The sequence below is a fragment of the Mercenaria mercenaria genome, chromosome 14, assembly GCF_021730395.1.
Source record: "Mercenaria mercenaria strain notata chromosome 14, MADL_Memer_1, whole genome shotgun sequence".
NCBI lineage: Eukaryota > Metazoa > Mollusca > Bivalvia > Venerida > Veneridae > Mercenaria > Mercenaria mercenaria.
In genome coordinates this window covers 57,718,590-57,731,337 of record NC_069374.1, presented here as the reverse complement: position 1 = coordinate 57,731,337, position 12,748 = coordinate 57,718,590, and the positions used below count along the sequence as shown (strand labels likewise).

The 12,748-nt window shown below is 35.0% G+C and overlaps 1 protein-coding gene across 4 annotated transcripts in view; it reads right to left on the bottom strand.

The window, feature by feature from the left end:
- Window positions 1-1,970: 1,970 nt before the first annotated feature.
- The window catches only part of LOC123527912 (eukaryotic translation initiation factor 4 gamma 1-like), a 55,127-nt gene continuing 44,349 nt past the window's right edge, over window positions 1,971-12,748 (bottom strand). For all 4 annotated transcript variants that reach the window (XM_053523590.1, XM_053523589.1, XM_045307648.2 and 1 more), the window contains 7 exons: window positions 12,051-12,220; window positions 11,360-11,564; window positions 6,763-6,858; window positions 6,170-6,389; window positions 5,257-5,403; window positions 4,758-4,825; window positions 1,971-3,929 (listed from right to left, as the gene is read on the bottom strand). In XM_053523590.1, coding sequence (XP_053379565.1) covers window positions 3,831-3,929; window positions 4,758-4,825; window positions 5,257-5,403; window positions 6,170-6,389; window positions 6,763-6,858; window positions 11,360-11,564; window positions 12,051-12,220 — 1,005 coding nt within the window. In that variant the 3' untranslated portion in view covers window positions 1,971-3,830. The remainder of the gene's footprint in view (window positions 3,930-4,757; window positions 4,826-5,256; window positions 5,404-6,169; window positions 6,390-6,762; window positions 6,859-11,359; window positions 11,565-12,050; window positions 12,221-12,748) is intronic.

Below are 12,748 nucleotides of genomic sequence, written 5' to 3'. Positions count from 1 at the left end.
GTGACAATGTGGGCTTTAGTGATAACTTTCGTCCGTCGTCAGTCGTCCATCCGTCCGTGCGTCAACAATTTCTTGTCTGCACGATAGTGGTTTCATTTATGATTTTTAATCAAACTTGCACACAACTTGTATCATGATAAGATTTTGGTTCCTTTCTTGAACTGACCAGATCCCATTATGGGTTCTAGAGTTATGGCACCTGAAAGAGCCAAACATGGGTACTTTGACCTTGTCTGCACAATAGCAGCTTCATTCATGATTTGATTTTTACCAAACTTGCACACAACTTGTATCGCCATTTGATCTCGGTTCCATTTTTGAACAGGCCAGATCTCATTATGGGTGACAGAGTTATGGCCCCTGAAAGGGCTAGAATGAGCTATTTTGACATTGTTTGCACAATAGCAGCTTCATTTGTGATTTAATATTAATCAAACTTGCACACAACTTGTATCACTATAAGATCTTGGTTCCTTTCTTGAACTGGCCAGATTCAATTGTGGGTTCCAGAGTGATGGTCCCTGAAAGGGCCAGAATGAGCTATTTTGACCTTGTCTGCACAATAGCAGCTTTATTTCAAATTTGATTTAAACCAAACTTGCACACAACTTGGTCCCTTTCTTAAACTGGCTAGATTCCATTATGGGTTCCAAAGTTATGGCCCCTGATATGGCCAGAATTAGCTATTTTGACCTTGTAATAAAAATGGGTTTATCTCAGTAAGTATTTATAGGACTAATTTGAAATTTCATTATTGTCGTAAGTTGGACTGAGGCAATCAGGGTAGATACAAAGATGGATTCGGACAATCAGGGTAGATAGCTTTTGACTGAATTTATGACAAATTACCTCCCTTTATTTTATGTAAATGAATATACCTCAGCAGCATCTAATGAGAATGGTTTTAAATGTAATTTAAGTCTTCCAGGGTAAAGAATAGTCATGCAAATACAAAAATGCAGCATTTGAGCCTAGGACCCTCGTACTTGTTGTGGAGATTGGCCCTGACTAATAGACCCATAGGTCGAAAGGGACTGTTGCAAGAACATATTTATCCTGATGATATTTAAAGTGTATGCCTATGTGATCTACGTCAGAACTTGATCCTATCAATACATGTAAGAGCTATAGTACTCAGGTGAGCGATACAGAGCCATCATGGCCCTCTTGTTTATTTTTCTTTACTTGTTTTTTTTTATCATTTGAACAGAAATTGTTTTCATTTAAATTTCTGTTTATAATATATCACACAATATGAACATAAGCGTTTCAACAAATCAGCATAAAGTAAAACTATTTTGAAAATATTTTTAATACATTTTTTGCCAAAAAAAGAAAAAGAAAAAAAAGCAACACATCAATGATCATAAATCGACATGAACATCCTTGAAGCATATGTGTTAAAAATAAATACAACTTTTGATTCTTTCATTAATGAAATATTTACAAGTTTCAACAAACATTCATAATACAGAATTTTTACAAAAAAAAAGATGTTTAAGTTGATTTTCGCATCATATACTGTACCCTCTTATTTTTAACTAAACGGAGGACAAATTCAAACATTGGCATTGAACAACCTTATGTACGAATAAATATAGAAAATTTAGCATGGCAACAAAAGAGACAATTTATTTGTTTATTTGTGTTTTACGGCGCACCAACACAGTATAGGTTATATGGCGTCAAACAGAACTACAAAGTTTGGTTCTACATTTCATTTACATCGAAATAAAAACATAAGGTATGGAATCAAAATTTGCATACCTGCTGGAATCACAGAGTTACAGCAAAACCAAGTATTAAGACTCTATTAGTCAAAAGAGACAAAGTATAAACCTTTTTTCATGATTATTATATTAAGGTTAGTCACTGCATTCACAGGTTTATCTGCTATTTCATAACTCACAGCCAATATTCTTAAGATAAGGTACTTGGTGGAACAACAAAACAACAAAAACAACATGCAATAAAAAATAATGTATTGCCATTTATTCATCTTAGGGAGAAAAAATACTTCTCATTTGTGTGTTATACACATTCATAGGACTATTGAGATCTTTTCAAAATAGAACCGCATTCTTTTTCTACTGACCAATCTACTGTTAGGAATTTCGGTTATTAATAAAACCGAATGTTTAACCGTTTAATACAAAAGAATTTCAAACTGTGACATTTCTTTGATTGAAAATTAATTATGTTATCAATTCAACTGGGGCATATAATTTTCCTTACATCAGTGCCAAAGTGAATAAATGCTACTCTTTCTCTCCCTCTATATATATGCATTCATCCATTCATTATGCAAAAAAATAAGGTAACAAAAAATAATGGTCCCATGCCAAACAGATCAGAGATCAAACACCTGTTCAAATCAAGGAGATAAATCAATTTACGCCGACCAAAATTCTCAATTGGAAAAGTCTAACCTATAACTACACTCAAGCTAAGCATTTCATAGAAAACATTTACACCCAAAAAGTGGACATCTACAATGCTCGAATATGATAGTGAAAAACCACTAGTGCTAGATGTTTTCATGTAACATGGGATAATACAATTGACATAGAACCCGTACATTTTAAAATTTGTCCAAGAAAAATTCAATTCGGAGACATATAATTTGTCAAACTGGGACATTATCTGATCATAGTCCCCTAATGAAATTTCCACAACCTAATATTATATGTTTTTTCTTTTCAGAATAGAATTGAAAGATGAAAATATGACCAGTGATTTTATGAATGAAAATATAAATTACTTCGTAGATCTTATGACGTTGGTAAAATAAACAACCGGCAATTAAGCCAAACTTCGGGCAATTTTTCCCCTAGATTTTCAAATTCAAACAGCAAGCACATATCCCCCTTGTTTAAGAAGACTGCATAAACATCATTTCCACAGAGATAACAACTTGTGCTTATCAAATCACTGTTTGTCATTATATTAGCAACTCTTTGTTTCAGAAGCACATGTAAAACACTAGTAGCATGCATGTTCTCTGCAAATGCAAATCAGTTCAAAGTAACGACGATTAGCTTTTTGTTCAAAGTTAAGGAAATCTTAATCTTCTGTGTTACATTTATAATCCATTTCTGTCCATTTCTTCTTCATTATTCCTTATTCAAAGATAAATGTTTTTAGTATATAGTAAAATCTGATGTAAAACAAACATCATGAACATTAATTTTGTCTTTCACAATATGCTCCGCAACTTCTCATTAGCTATGCAATCTTGGTAGCTTTTATCATATGAGCACGTAGAAATGATGTAATATAGGTACCATAACTAGTGTACGGTCATATTCCCAGTTTAAATTTACGGGAACATTTACTTCTCCAGTCTATATAATACGATTTCGCGGCAAATTTATCAACACAATTATAATTAAATAAACACCGCATATATTCAATTCAAACAGATGATAAAAATGATTATGAACTAGAATGAGTTGCAAGATTCCGCACAAGCCCGGGTTACCCGTCCTGATTATGAACTTCACTTTGCAAAACTTTTCCAGTTCATGTATTATCGAAAGATCTGCTCTGAACAATCCATTTGGAGCCAACATCCATCTACGCCAATACTAATTACACCCACATTTCCACAAGACACGGAAATATTTTCACTAACTCTAATGAACAAAGTTTATTTGTCAAATATGTAAATCTACTTTTGTACTATATTTATACAGTTTATATCAGAATACTTTCAAACAACCACAGTTGATTGTAGAATAGGCAAGTCTTTTCAAACTTTTTTTTCAGTATTCACAGTTAAATGATGAGATAGTTAAAGGCATGTCTTATAACATAGAACCCTGCTATTTTCAGCTGTCTTCCTCGGCCTCTCGTAACCATGTGAAGAACTGGATAGATTGTTTTAGACACACACGTTTTCCTTCTGGTTCCTTCTCTGACTTCTCCCACTGAAATGGAAGTGAAGTAATTGTAAACATGCTGACTAAGTGAAACGCTGTTCGTGTTAATGACAGTAAATAACCTTTCTCAAAATGTAACCAAAGCCCGCCCGCTTCGATCAGTAGGTAGAACGTTGGTCTATGGATCGCGGGGTCGTGAGTTCGATCCTCGGGCGGGGCGTATCTTCTCCGTGACTATTTGATAAACGACATTGTGTCTGAAATCATTAGTCCTCCACCTCTGATAATTCATGTGGGGAAGTTGGCAGTTACTTGCGGAGAACAGGTTTGTACTGGTACAGAATCCAGGAACACTGGTTAGGTTAACTGCCCGCCGTTACATGACTGAAATACTATTGAAAAACGGCGTTAAACCCAAAACAAACAAACAAACAAACAAAATGTAACAAGTGTTTAATTTATTAATATACAGGAGAACCAGTAATAGTATTTGTCTTGGGAAACCAAAAATATTTGACTCATAAAAGGCATGGGAGTACAAACCCAAACATATGTTCTGCTTATATTTGATTTTTAAGTCACACCAACACGACTTCAAGTAATACAGTAAGTATCAAACTTCAAATACTATAGTAGTTAAAGACTCCAAGTGCATACCCCGCATCAGTGATGGACCAACTAGTGTCATAACTCCTACCTCAACTGAGACCCATCCCGGGTGTCTCCATCCTCGTCCAAATACAAGGCAGACCACAAGTCTATTAAACAATTAAATTGTATTTGAATATAAGGTCTGGAAATATCTTCAAGGGAGACTAACAGATGAATGTTAACATATGCTTCGCTAGCAGGAGTATGATGTTAAAGGTTACACACCTGAAAAAATGCATCTTCTGAAATAATGTCCTCATCATATAGTGTGTCAAACATTCCTCGTAGTACACCTGCAACAGAATAAATAACAAAATGTTAGTATAAAATGTTAACACTAGGTGGTGACATAACATAGCTTGCATTTTATACATGTATCAATATTTCTCATTATACTGATCAACTTGGCATATATTCTGATATGGTGTACAGAACCTGATACGTTGTGCAATATAACTTATTCAACTTTCTTAGTGATGGAGGAAAATCACCTTCTGATAGCCAGGTGAACAGCTGACCCACATGGAATAATTCTGCATCCTAAACATGCTTTGCACCCACAGGGCCAGTCCCATCATTCAAACCACTAGAGCCTCTATGCATTAGAACTGACCCAAATGTCCTTTTATTCTCAAGTGTTTAGCAGTGGAAATAAGCAAGGAAGTTTTTTTCTAAGATTTTGTAAGAGACTGAAGTCGCAGATCTAGCAAAATTAACAACAAACCTTGAGGATGTTCAAGTTTGGCAATCAATGCCTGTACTGCATAAAGAGCTTGAAGCTCCGAGTCAGCTTGGTGATCGACGTATTTCTGTAATAAATCATTCCTGGCACTTATCTCTTTTGGTTCTAGTCTCTCTTTACCTTTCATTCCTGAAGTGAAAAGTCCAGTATCATGGACCCGTATTCGTTTAAATTTAAACTTTGAAACTTAGACTTTAATACATTAAATTTTCTTTTATTTCTCAGTCTGTCATTGTTAAATTAACACAGAGAGTAATGAGACAGCTCAGCAAAATTTCATTAGCATATGCATGCTATCAACAAAGTTATCACTACATGAATATTTGCAATTCTAACGAAAACGAGCCATCAAGTGTGGAAAAATTAGTCAAAATGATCAAGTTTATTTTTGTTACAAAAATCGATTAATCTTGATTAGTCTCAACACAACACACGGCATCTCGAACTGACTACTCTCGCAATTCTTTTTATGATGGAGGGTTATTAAACTCTCATCAAAATTAATCTTCGAATAGAATGCAATACCTTTAAGGGAATTATAATTTGTCCAAATTATTTGTAGCATAGAAACCCAAGTATTGTTTCGCGATAACTGTTAGTTTTAGTTGGTCCTCTGTGTATTGACGGTGAAATAAAAATACAAATGTATTGCCTTTTATAATTTTTGTGAAATTATTATATAAATATTTCTAATCAAATTTAACCTCTTCTAACATTCGACTTGAGACTTACTGATGCCTTACATAGACGAATATACTAGCACAATACTCACACATGAAGCATATTTTATAATACATGTGTTCATATTTCATAACCGTTTGAAATGATTTTACCATCTGTCAGGGAATGCAATCACAGATTTGTGATAAATTAGTAACTATTATGTGACAAATACCAGTAATTGCAGTAAGACACACAGCACTCATTAGAGCACGAATAAATTCAGCTGATCTTGTTGTAGAATCGTCCACATTGTTTTCTATCCAATCTAATACGACCTCATTATCAGCCTTGTCCTCCACAATGAGCTCGTGCAATTTTACATCAATTTTCAATGAAAGCCCGGTTGTGGGGGTGGTAGGCGCACTATTACCTTCATCTGTGTACTCTAGTCCCTGCATAACAAAAAACAGCAATATAGGTAAAAGTACAAAACGCGTTCGAATATATTCAAGGTTCAGAAGCTAAGCTTTCAAAAAATCCTTCAAAATGAATGATGTCACAAACATATTATTCAAAAGCCGCTGACAATCTGCCTGCCAAACTTTATCTTTGAAACATGTCTTTTTCATATCTGAATATTGCAGAACAACAGTAAAAGTGTTTTTCTTTTTCTACACCAAAAACAAAATCTAAACACTGAAGACAAAACAAAATTGCCTTCAAATCTTTTGCAAAGTTTATCATTTTCTATTCCAAAAATCATAACAAATTTCTGTTTTGCTAGCAAATTAGAGCGCTATTTAAACTGTGATTATAGGAACTGACCTTATCTCTCAAAAACTGTTCAACTTGCGTTTTAGGCACAAAATCTGACCAGTGTAACCCAGAGCTCGTCCACAGACCTGCAACCTTCTTATGACCCTGAAAAATTAAAACTTAAATTTTATGTTTCTGTTGACATGTGTTCGTTAGAACAGTTTTGACTGTTATTCTTGTATACAAGCTATCTTTAAACTGGATATGGACAGATATTACCGACAGACAAAGCACGTTTGAGCAATAAAATTCACGAGCTGCCATGTTTCCTTTTTCAAATGTTGGGCCAATGCAGAATATTTATTCTTGCGCAAATGTTTACAGACAAACAAACTTCGTGTATTCACGTCTTTTTCACATAAAAGTCTCTTATTTTTGAAGCATAAAAGTTAAAGTCCAATCCAGATAATTATTTTAATACACATTGAATATTGGACTAAGTGTCGTTATATTTTCTGTTCCTTTGGAATCATTGAGAATATTTATCTTTACTGTATATAATTCCGCGTAATACGGTGCTAAGGGCATGAGAGGTGTTGTAAATTTCAATATCACTGTTTCCTCTACTCACTTATTGATACAATAATAAGGTAGACTGACTTTCAAATAAAAACAAGAGCTGTCCGTAAGACAGCCAAGCTCGACTATTCGAAATATTGTCCCAGAAGCAGGAAAATATAACCCAAAAAGTTAAATATCAAAGGAGTTCTAAGTTCAAAAGGGGACATAATTTGACCAAAATGCATATCAGAGTTATGGGACTTGCTGCTATCAACTAGTTTTATAACCCGAAAGACACATGTGAAGTTTCAATTCAATATCTGCATTAGTTTTGGAGATAGTAACTTGCATGTAACACCTTAACCATAATTTTCTAAGTCCAAAAGGGGGCATAATTTGCCCAAAATACATGTCAGAGTTATGGGACTTGACACAGTGAGGTTGGTTATTGACCTAGAAAAAGAAACAAGAGGGCCAAAATGGCCCTATATCGCTCACCTGTTATTATTGCACTTAAGGACAAGAAGATCAAAAAATCATAATCAAGATCAATCAAAAGAATTATGAGAAAATATAGTTGAAATTTTCTTAAAGTTACTTCAAATAAAATTATTTTCAAATCAGGCCAGTAGTTTCATGCCCGAAGGATTACATCGAGCAAAATTTTGACTGATGAAGCCCAAAGGACAGGAATAACAAAGGGAAGAAATTAAAAATAAATCTAAGTCTTCAGAAAAAATATCTAAGTCCAATGGACAGGATCAACAAAGGGCAAAATTTAACCAAAAAGAAATAAAAAATTCTTACAAGGTACAGATATGTCAAAATACACATAAAAATTGGAGGTGCCATCCATGTACCACAGAAAAGTGGTCTCGGTTTTTCCCTACGGCCAATAATAATAAAGTTACTTAATAAGCTATTTATAGTAACATAAAAGGGAAATAACTGAAAAAAATTATTGTAGGTCAACAAAAGAAGGACCTGCCAAATAAAAACAAGAGCACTGCAATCGACGCAAATGCAGAGCAATATACACACAAAACCAAGTCATATGACCTTTGACCCCTAAGTGTGACATTGACCTTAAAGTGAGCCATCCAAATGCGCTCTGCACGCTGTTTCGATGAGGTGAACATTTATGTCAGGTTTCTTTGAAATCCTTCAAGGGGTTCAACAGTTACAGAGCAGAAGGGAAGTTGCTATCCAACAGACATACAGACTGACAGACACCGAGGCGATAACATAATATGACCCTTCGGGCGTATAAAAAGGAATCAAGATCTTATGGTGATACAAGTTGTGTGCAAGTTTGGTTAAAATCAAATATTAAATGATGCTGCTATTATGCCGAAAAGGTCAAAATAGCTGTTTTTGGCCCTTTCAGGGGCCATAACTCTAGAACCCATAATGGGATCTGGCTCGTTGAAGAAAGGAATCAAGATCTTATGGTGACACAAGTTCTGTGCAAGTTTGATCAAATTCAAATCATAAATGAAGCTGCTATTGTGCAGACAAGGTCAAAATAGCTAATTCTGGCCCTTTCAGGGGCCATAACTCTGGAACCCATGAAGAAATCTGGCCAGTTCAAGACAGAAACCAAGATCTCACGGTGATACAAGTTGTGTGCAAGTTTGGTAAAAATTAAATCATAAATGAAGCTGCTATTGTGCAGACAAAGTCAAAATAGCTAATTTTGGCCCTTCAGGGGCCATAACTCTAGAACCCATGATGGGATCTGGCCGGTTCAAGAAAGGAACCAAGATCTTATGATGATACAAGTTGTGTGCAAGTTTGGTTAAAATAAAATCATAAATGAAACCACAATCATGCAGACAAGAAATTGTTGACGCACAAAAATAGCAAATTCTGGCCCTTTAAGGGGCAATAATTCTAGAACCCATGACGGGATCCGGCCAGTTTTCGAAAGGAACTGAGATATCATGCCAATACAAGTTTTGTACAAGTTTGATCAAAATTGCTTACAAAATGTGGTCTCTATCTTGTTCACAAGAAATTGTGGACAGACGGACGGACGGACGAAGGGTGATCACAAAAGCTCACTCTGTCAAGTCCAAAAGGGGGGATTATTTGGCCAAAATGAAGGTCAGAATTATGGGACTTGCTGCTATCAACTTGTTTTATAACCCCGAAGACACATGTGAAGTTTCAATTCAAAATCTGCATTAGTTTTGGAGATAGTAACATGCATGTAAAACCTTAACCAGAATTTTCTAAGTCCAAAAGGGGGCATAATTTGCCCAAAGTACATGTCAGAGTTATGGGACTTGACCCATTGAGGTTGGTTATTGACCTAGAAAAAGAAAAAATAAGTTTCAAATCTATATGCCTTTTAGTAATAGCTGTATGTACTTGCACGCAAAACTTTAACCAGAATTTTCTAAGTCCAAAAGGGGGCATAATTTGGCCAAAATAAAGGTCAGAGTTATGGGACTTGCTGCTATCAACTAGTTTTATAACCCCGAAGAAACATGTGGAGTTTCAATTCAATATCTGCATTAGTTTTGGAGATAGTAACTTGCATGTAAAACTTTAACCAGAATTTTCTAAGTCGAAAAGGGGGCATAATTTGCTCAAAATACATGTCAAAGTTATGGAACTTGACCCAGTGAGGTTGGTAATTGACCTAGAAAAAGAATAAATAAGTTTCAAAGCTATATGCCTTTCAATGATAGCTGTATATACTTGCATGCAAAAACTTAACCAAGGTGTGACGCCGACGTCGACACCAGGGTGAGTAGAATAGCTAGACTATTCTTCGAATAGTCGAGCTAATTATCCCTTGTTTCTTTTTAACAATGCTTTGAGAGTCATTAGCCCCGAACTGTGCTAATGAAGACAAAATAACACGTGGTTCACTGCCAAGATCAAGGACTTTAAAAGTATCTAGTCCTGCAACAAGTCTCTAATATAATTATACTTTTTCCTTGATGTCAGGCTAGATGGATTTCAGGAACGACTTAGTATGTTTGTAGGTTACCGTAACAACAGCAAAATCATTTAAGGAATGAGCTAAATCAATATTTTGCAGCTCTGCATATCTAGTTTAACTTTAGATGTAGAGCTAATGCATAAATTTTAACTTTCTTTATTCCACTCCTCATGTTTAAGATACATTGCTCAGGATTAGCAGGAAAACAAAACTACAAATAAAGTATGTAATTTTCATATCGTGCATCGTTCATTCAAATATCCAACTGTCTCAGTTTGTGCAAAATACTCACAGATCACAACATTGTATAATAAATTATATTACAATAACAGAAGTCTAAAACAATCTAAGCTATCACAGCATGCAAATCTTTGTCAGGTACAACAGTAATGTTCCGTTTGTTTGTTTGTTTGTTTGGGGCTTAACGAAGTTTTTCAAAACAAAAAAAATGTGAAAAAGTGTTATCGTTAAATAGACATACTTAACACCCTAAAACAATTAAACATTTCAGTTTGTAAAAGAAGGAAAAAGTGTTTAAGAAACGTGGCTTTCCCAGTTGAATATACGTCCTTGCTCCACTTCCCCACGGCACCCGACCCTTTCATCTACCCCTTACCGCCCGACCCCAATTTTCTGTATTTTGCATATATTTATATTTTTTAAGCAACCCGTCTACAATAGTTTTCCATTAATTGTGTTTTGTCCTTGTAAAAAGGGACTATCTTGTTGGTTTTTCTTGCGTTCTTACATTAAATGTGTGAAATTACAATCTTCTCTAATTTAAAATCTTGTACATTTGTACCTTTGTACATTCTTTCTTCAGTTAGTAAACTTTCAGCTTATAATAATTTAACGTCAATACTGAACTTAAGCATTTTACAATTCATCTAAATATTATACTTGTGTAAACTTCAAAAGCCTATTTACAAAGTTATCATTCGTGGAGTTCTAATTTTCATACATTTCCAAAGAACCAAGGCTAAGTAGTTCTACCGAAATTTTAAACCCCTGAATTTTGTTGTCATGAAACAAAATCATTTTGTCAGAAACATGGACATTGCTATGCCGACACAAATTAAATGATTAAATGATATTTTCTCTGCAAGACATTTTACCACATGAAACCTTTACTTCCCAACAGAAACTATTTACCACTCTGTGACTAGCATCTTGAAGGATTTCTGCGAGAAGAACACCAGCCTTGTTGTTTGCAATGAGCGGGGCAGCAACTTGTTTGAGGAAGCTTAAACTAACACTATCCGCTTGAATCATATGGCTGATCATTTCTCCGTAATACTGCCAGATCTTAGGAATGTCTTTTTCCAAATTTTCTGCAAATTCCAACACTTCTACAAACCTGAAATATCAGTCATCACCTCAGTATTTCATTCCAAATTATCAAATGTACTCCAGGATATGTCCTAACAATATATACCATTCACTACGAATCCTAGATAATATAGACGGAAAGAATGCTGGATCATAACCAAATATTAAGTATTTTAAATTTAAGGTTTCTCGGTCAGTTAAAAACATCTGCACACGCGTATTTTCTTCCTTCTGTAATAACTATACTACGTGTATTCGAATGATTTCATTTGGTACTTTCTGAGAACCTGAAATTACTTTATAAACTTTGTAAAAAGTACTTTCGCATGTCAGGTAGATAGCTTTCTCACATAATGACCCAAACAGGGTCCGAACTCACAAAGGTGACGGCCAGTTCGAAGTATGCGGCCTTAAGCATTTCTTTAAGAACTAAAGCTGAACGACATAGATAGAATAGTAAGCATTTTGTTGATCACCCCTAATCATTACCTTGTAGTAAGAATAAATTACCTACCCTTTTATATAATTACCAAGAGATATAATTGATTGTTTGACTAGATCATGCAGTATATGGCCAGTCTGTGTTCTTGCTTGTGAAGATCTCTTGAGGACATGATTGATGGCATTGTATACAAAATGGTAATGGTTCTGGGTAGATATCTCCTGAACATGCAGAATGACTTTCTGAAAGCAAAAATCAAACACTGGAACTTTCGAACAAATATTAAGAATAACGCAGAAGTATTACCATGTCTTTTCACCGGTGTTACATTATTTTTCGTAAAGCCTTTCGGCTTTTCGCATGTATATATATAGCATTCCATTCTGGACGTTTAAACCTTATCGCAAATTAAAATATTTCAAATTTACCGCCTGATGACGTCGTAACCTGCGCATGCGCTGCGCATCACCCACAATACACCAAATCCCACGTGATTCACTTTCCATTTTGCGGCGAGTTTAAATAGACGTGTTATAAAGAGTTTAAAAATTTCTAAATTTATGACCGTATCTTTCGGTCTTTAAGTAATTTTTTGTCATTCATACGTATGTGTAAGTATGTCTGATAATGACCGTACGAGTCTACACCCCTCTGAAGAAGAATTTGAGGGGTTTCCAGCCGATGACCCTCCCCCAACCGCTGATTTAAACAACAACGAGCCTAAGAGTAAGAACCCAGGCTTCTACGAAATTGAAGTCGGTAGTGATTGA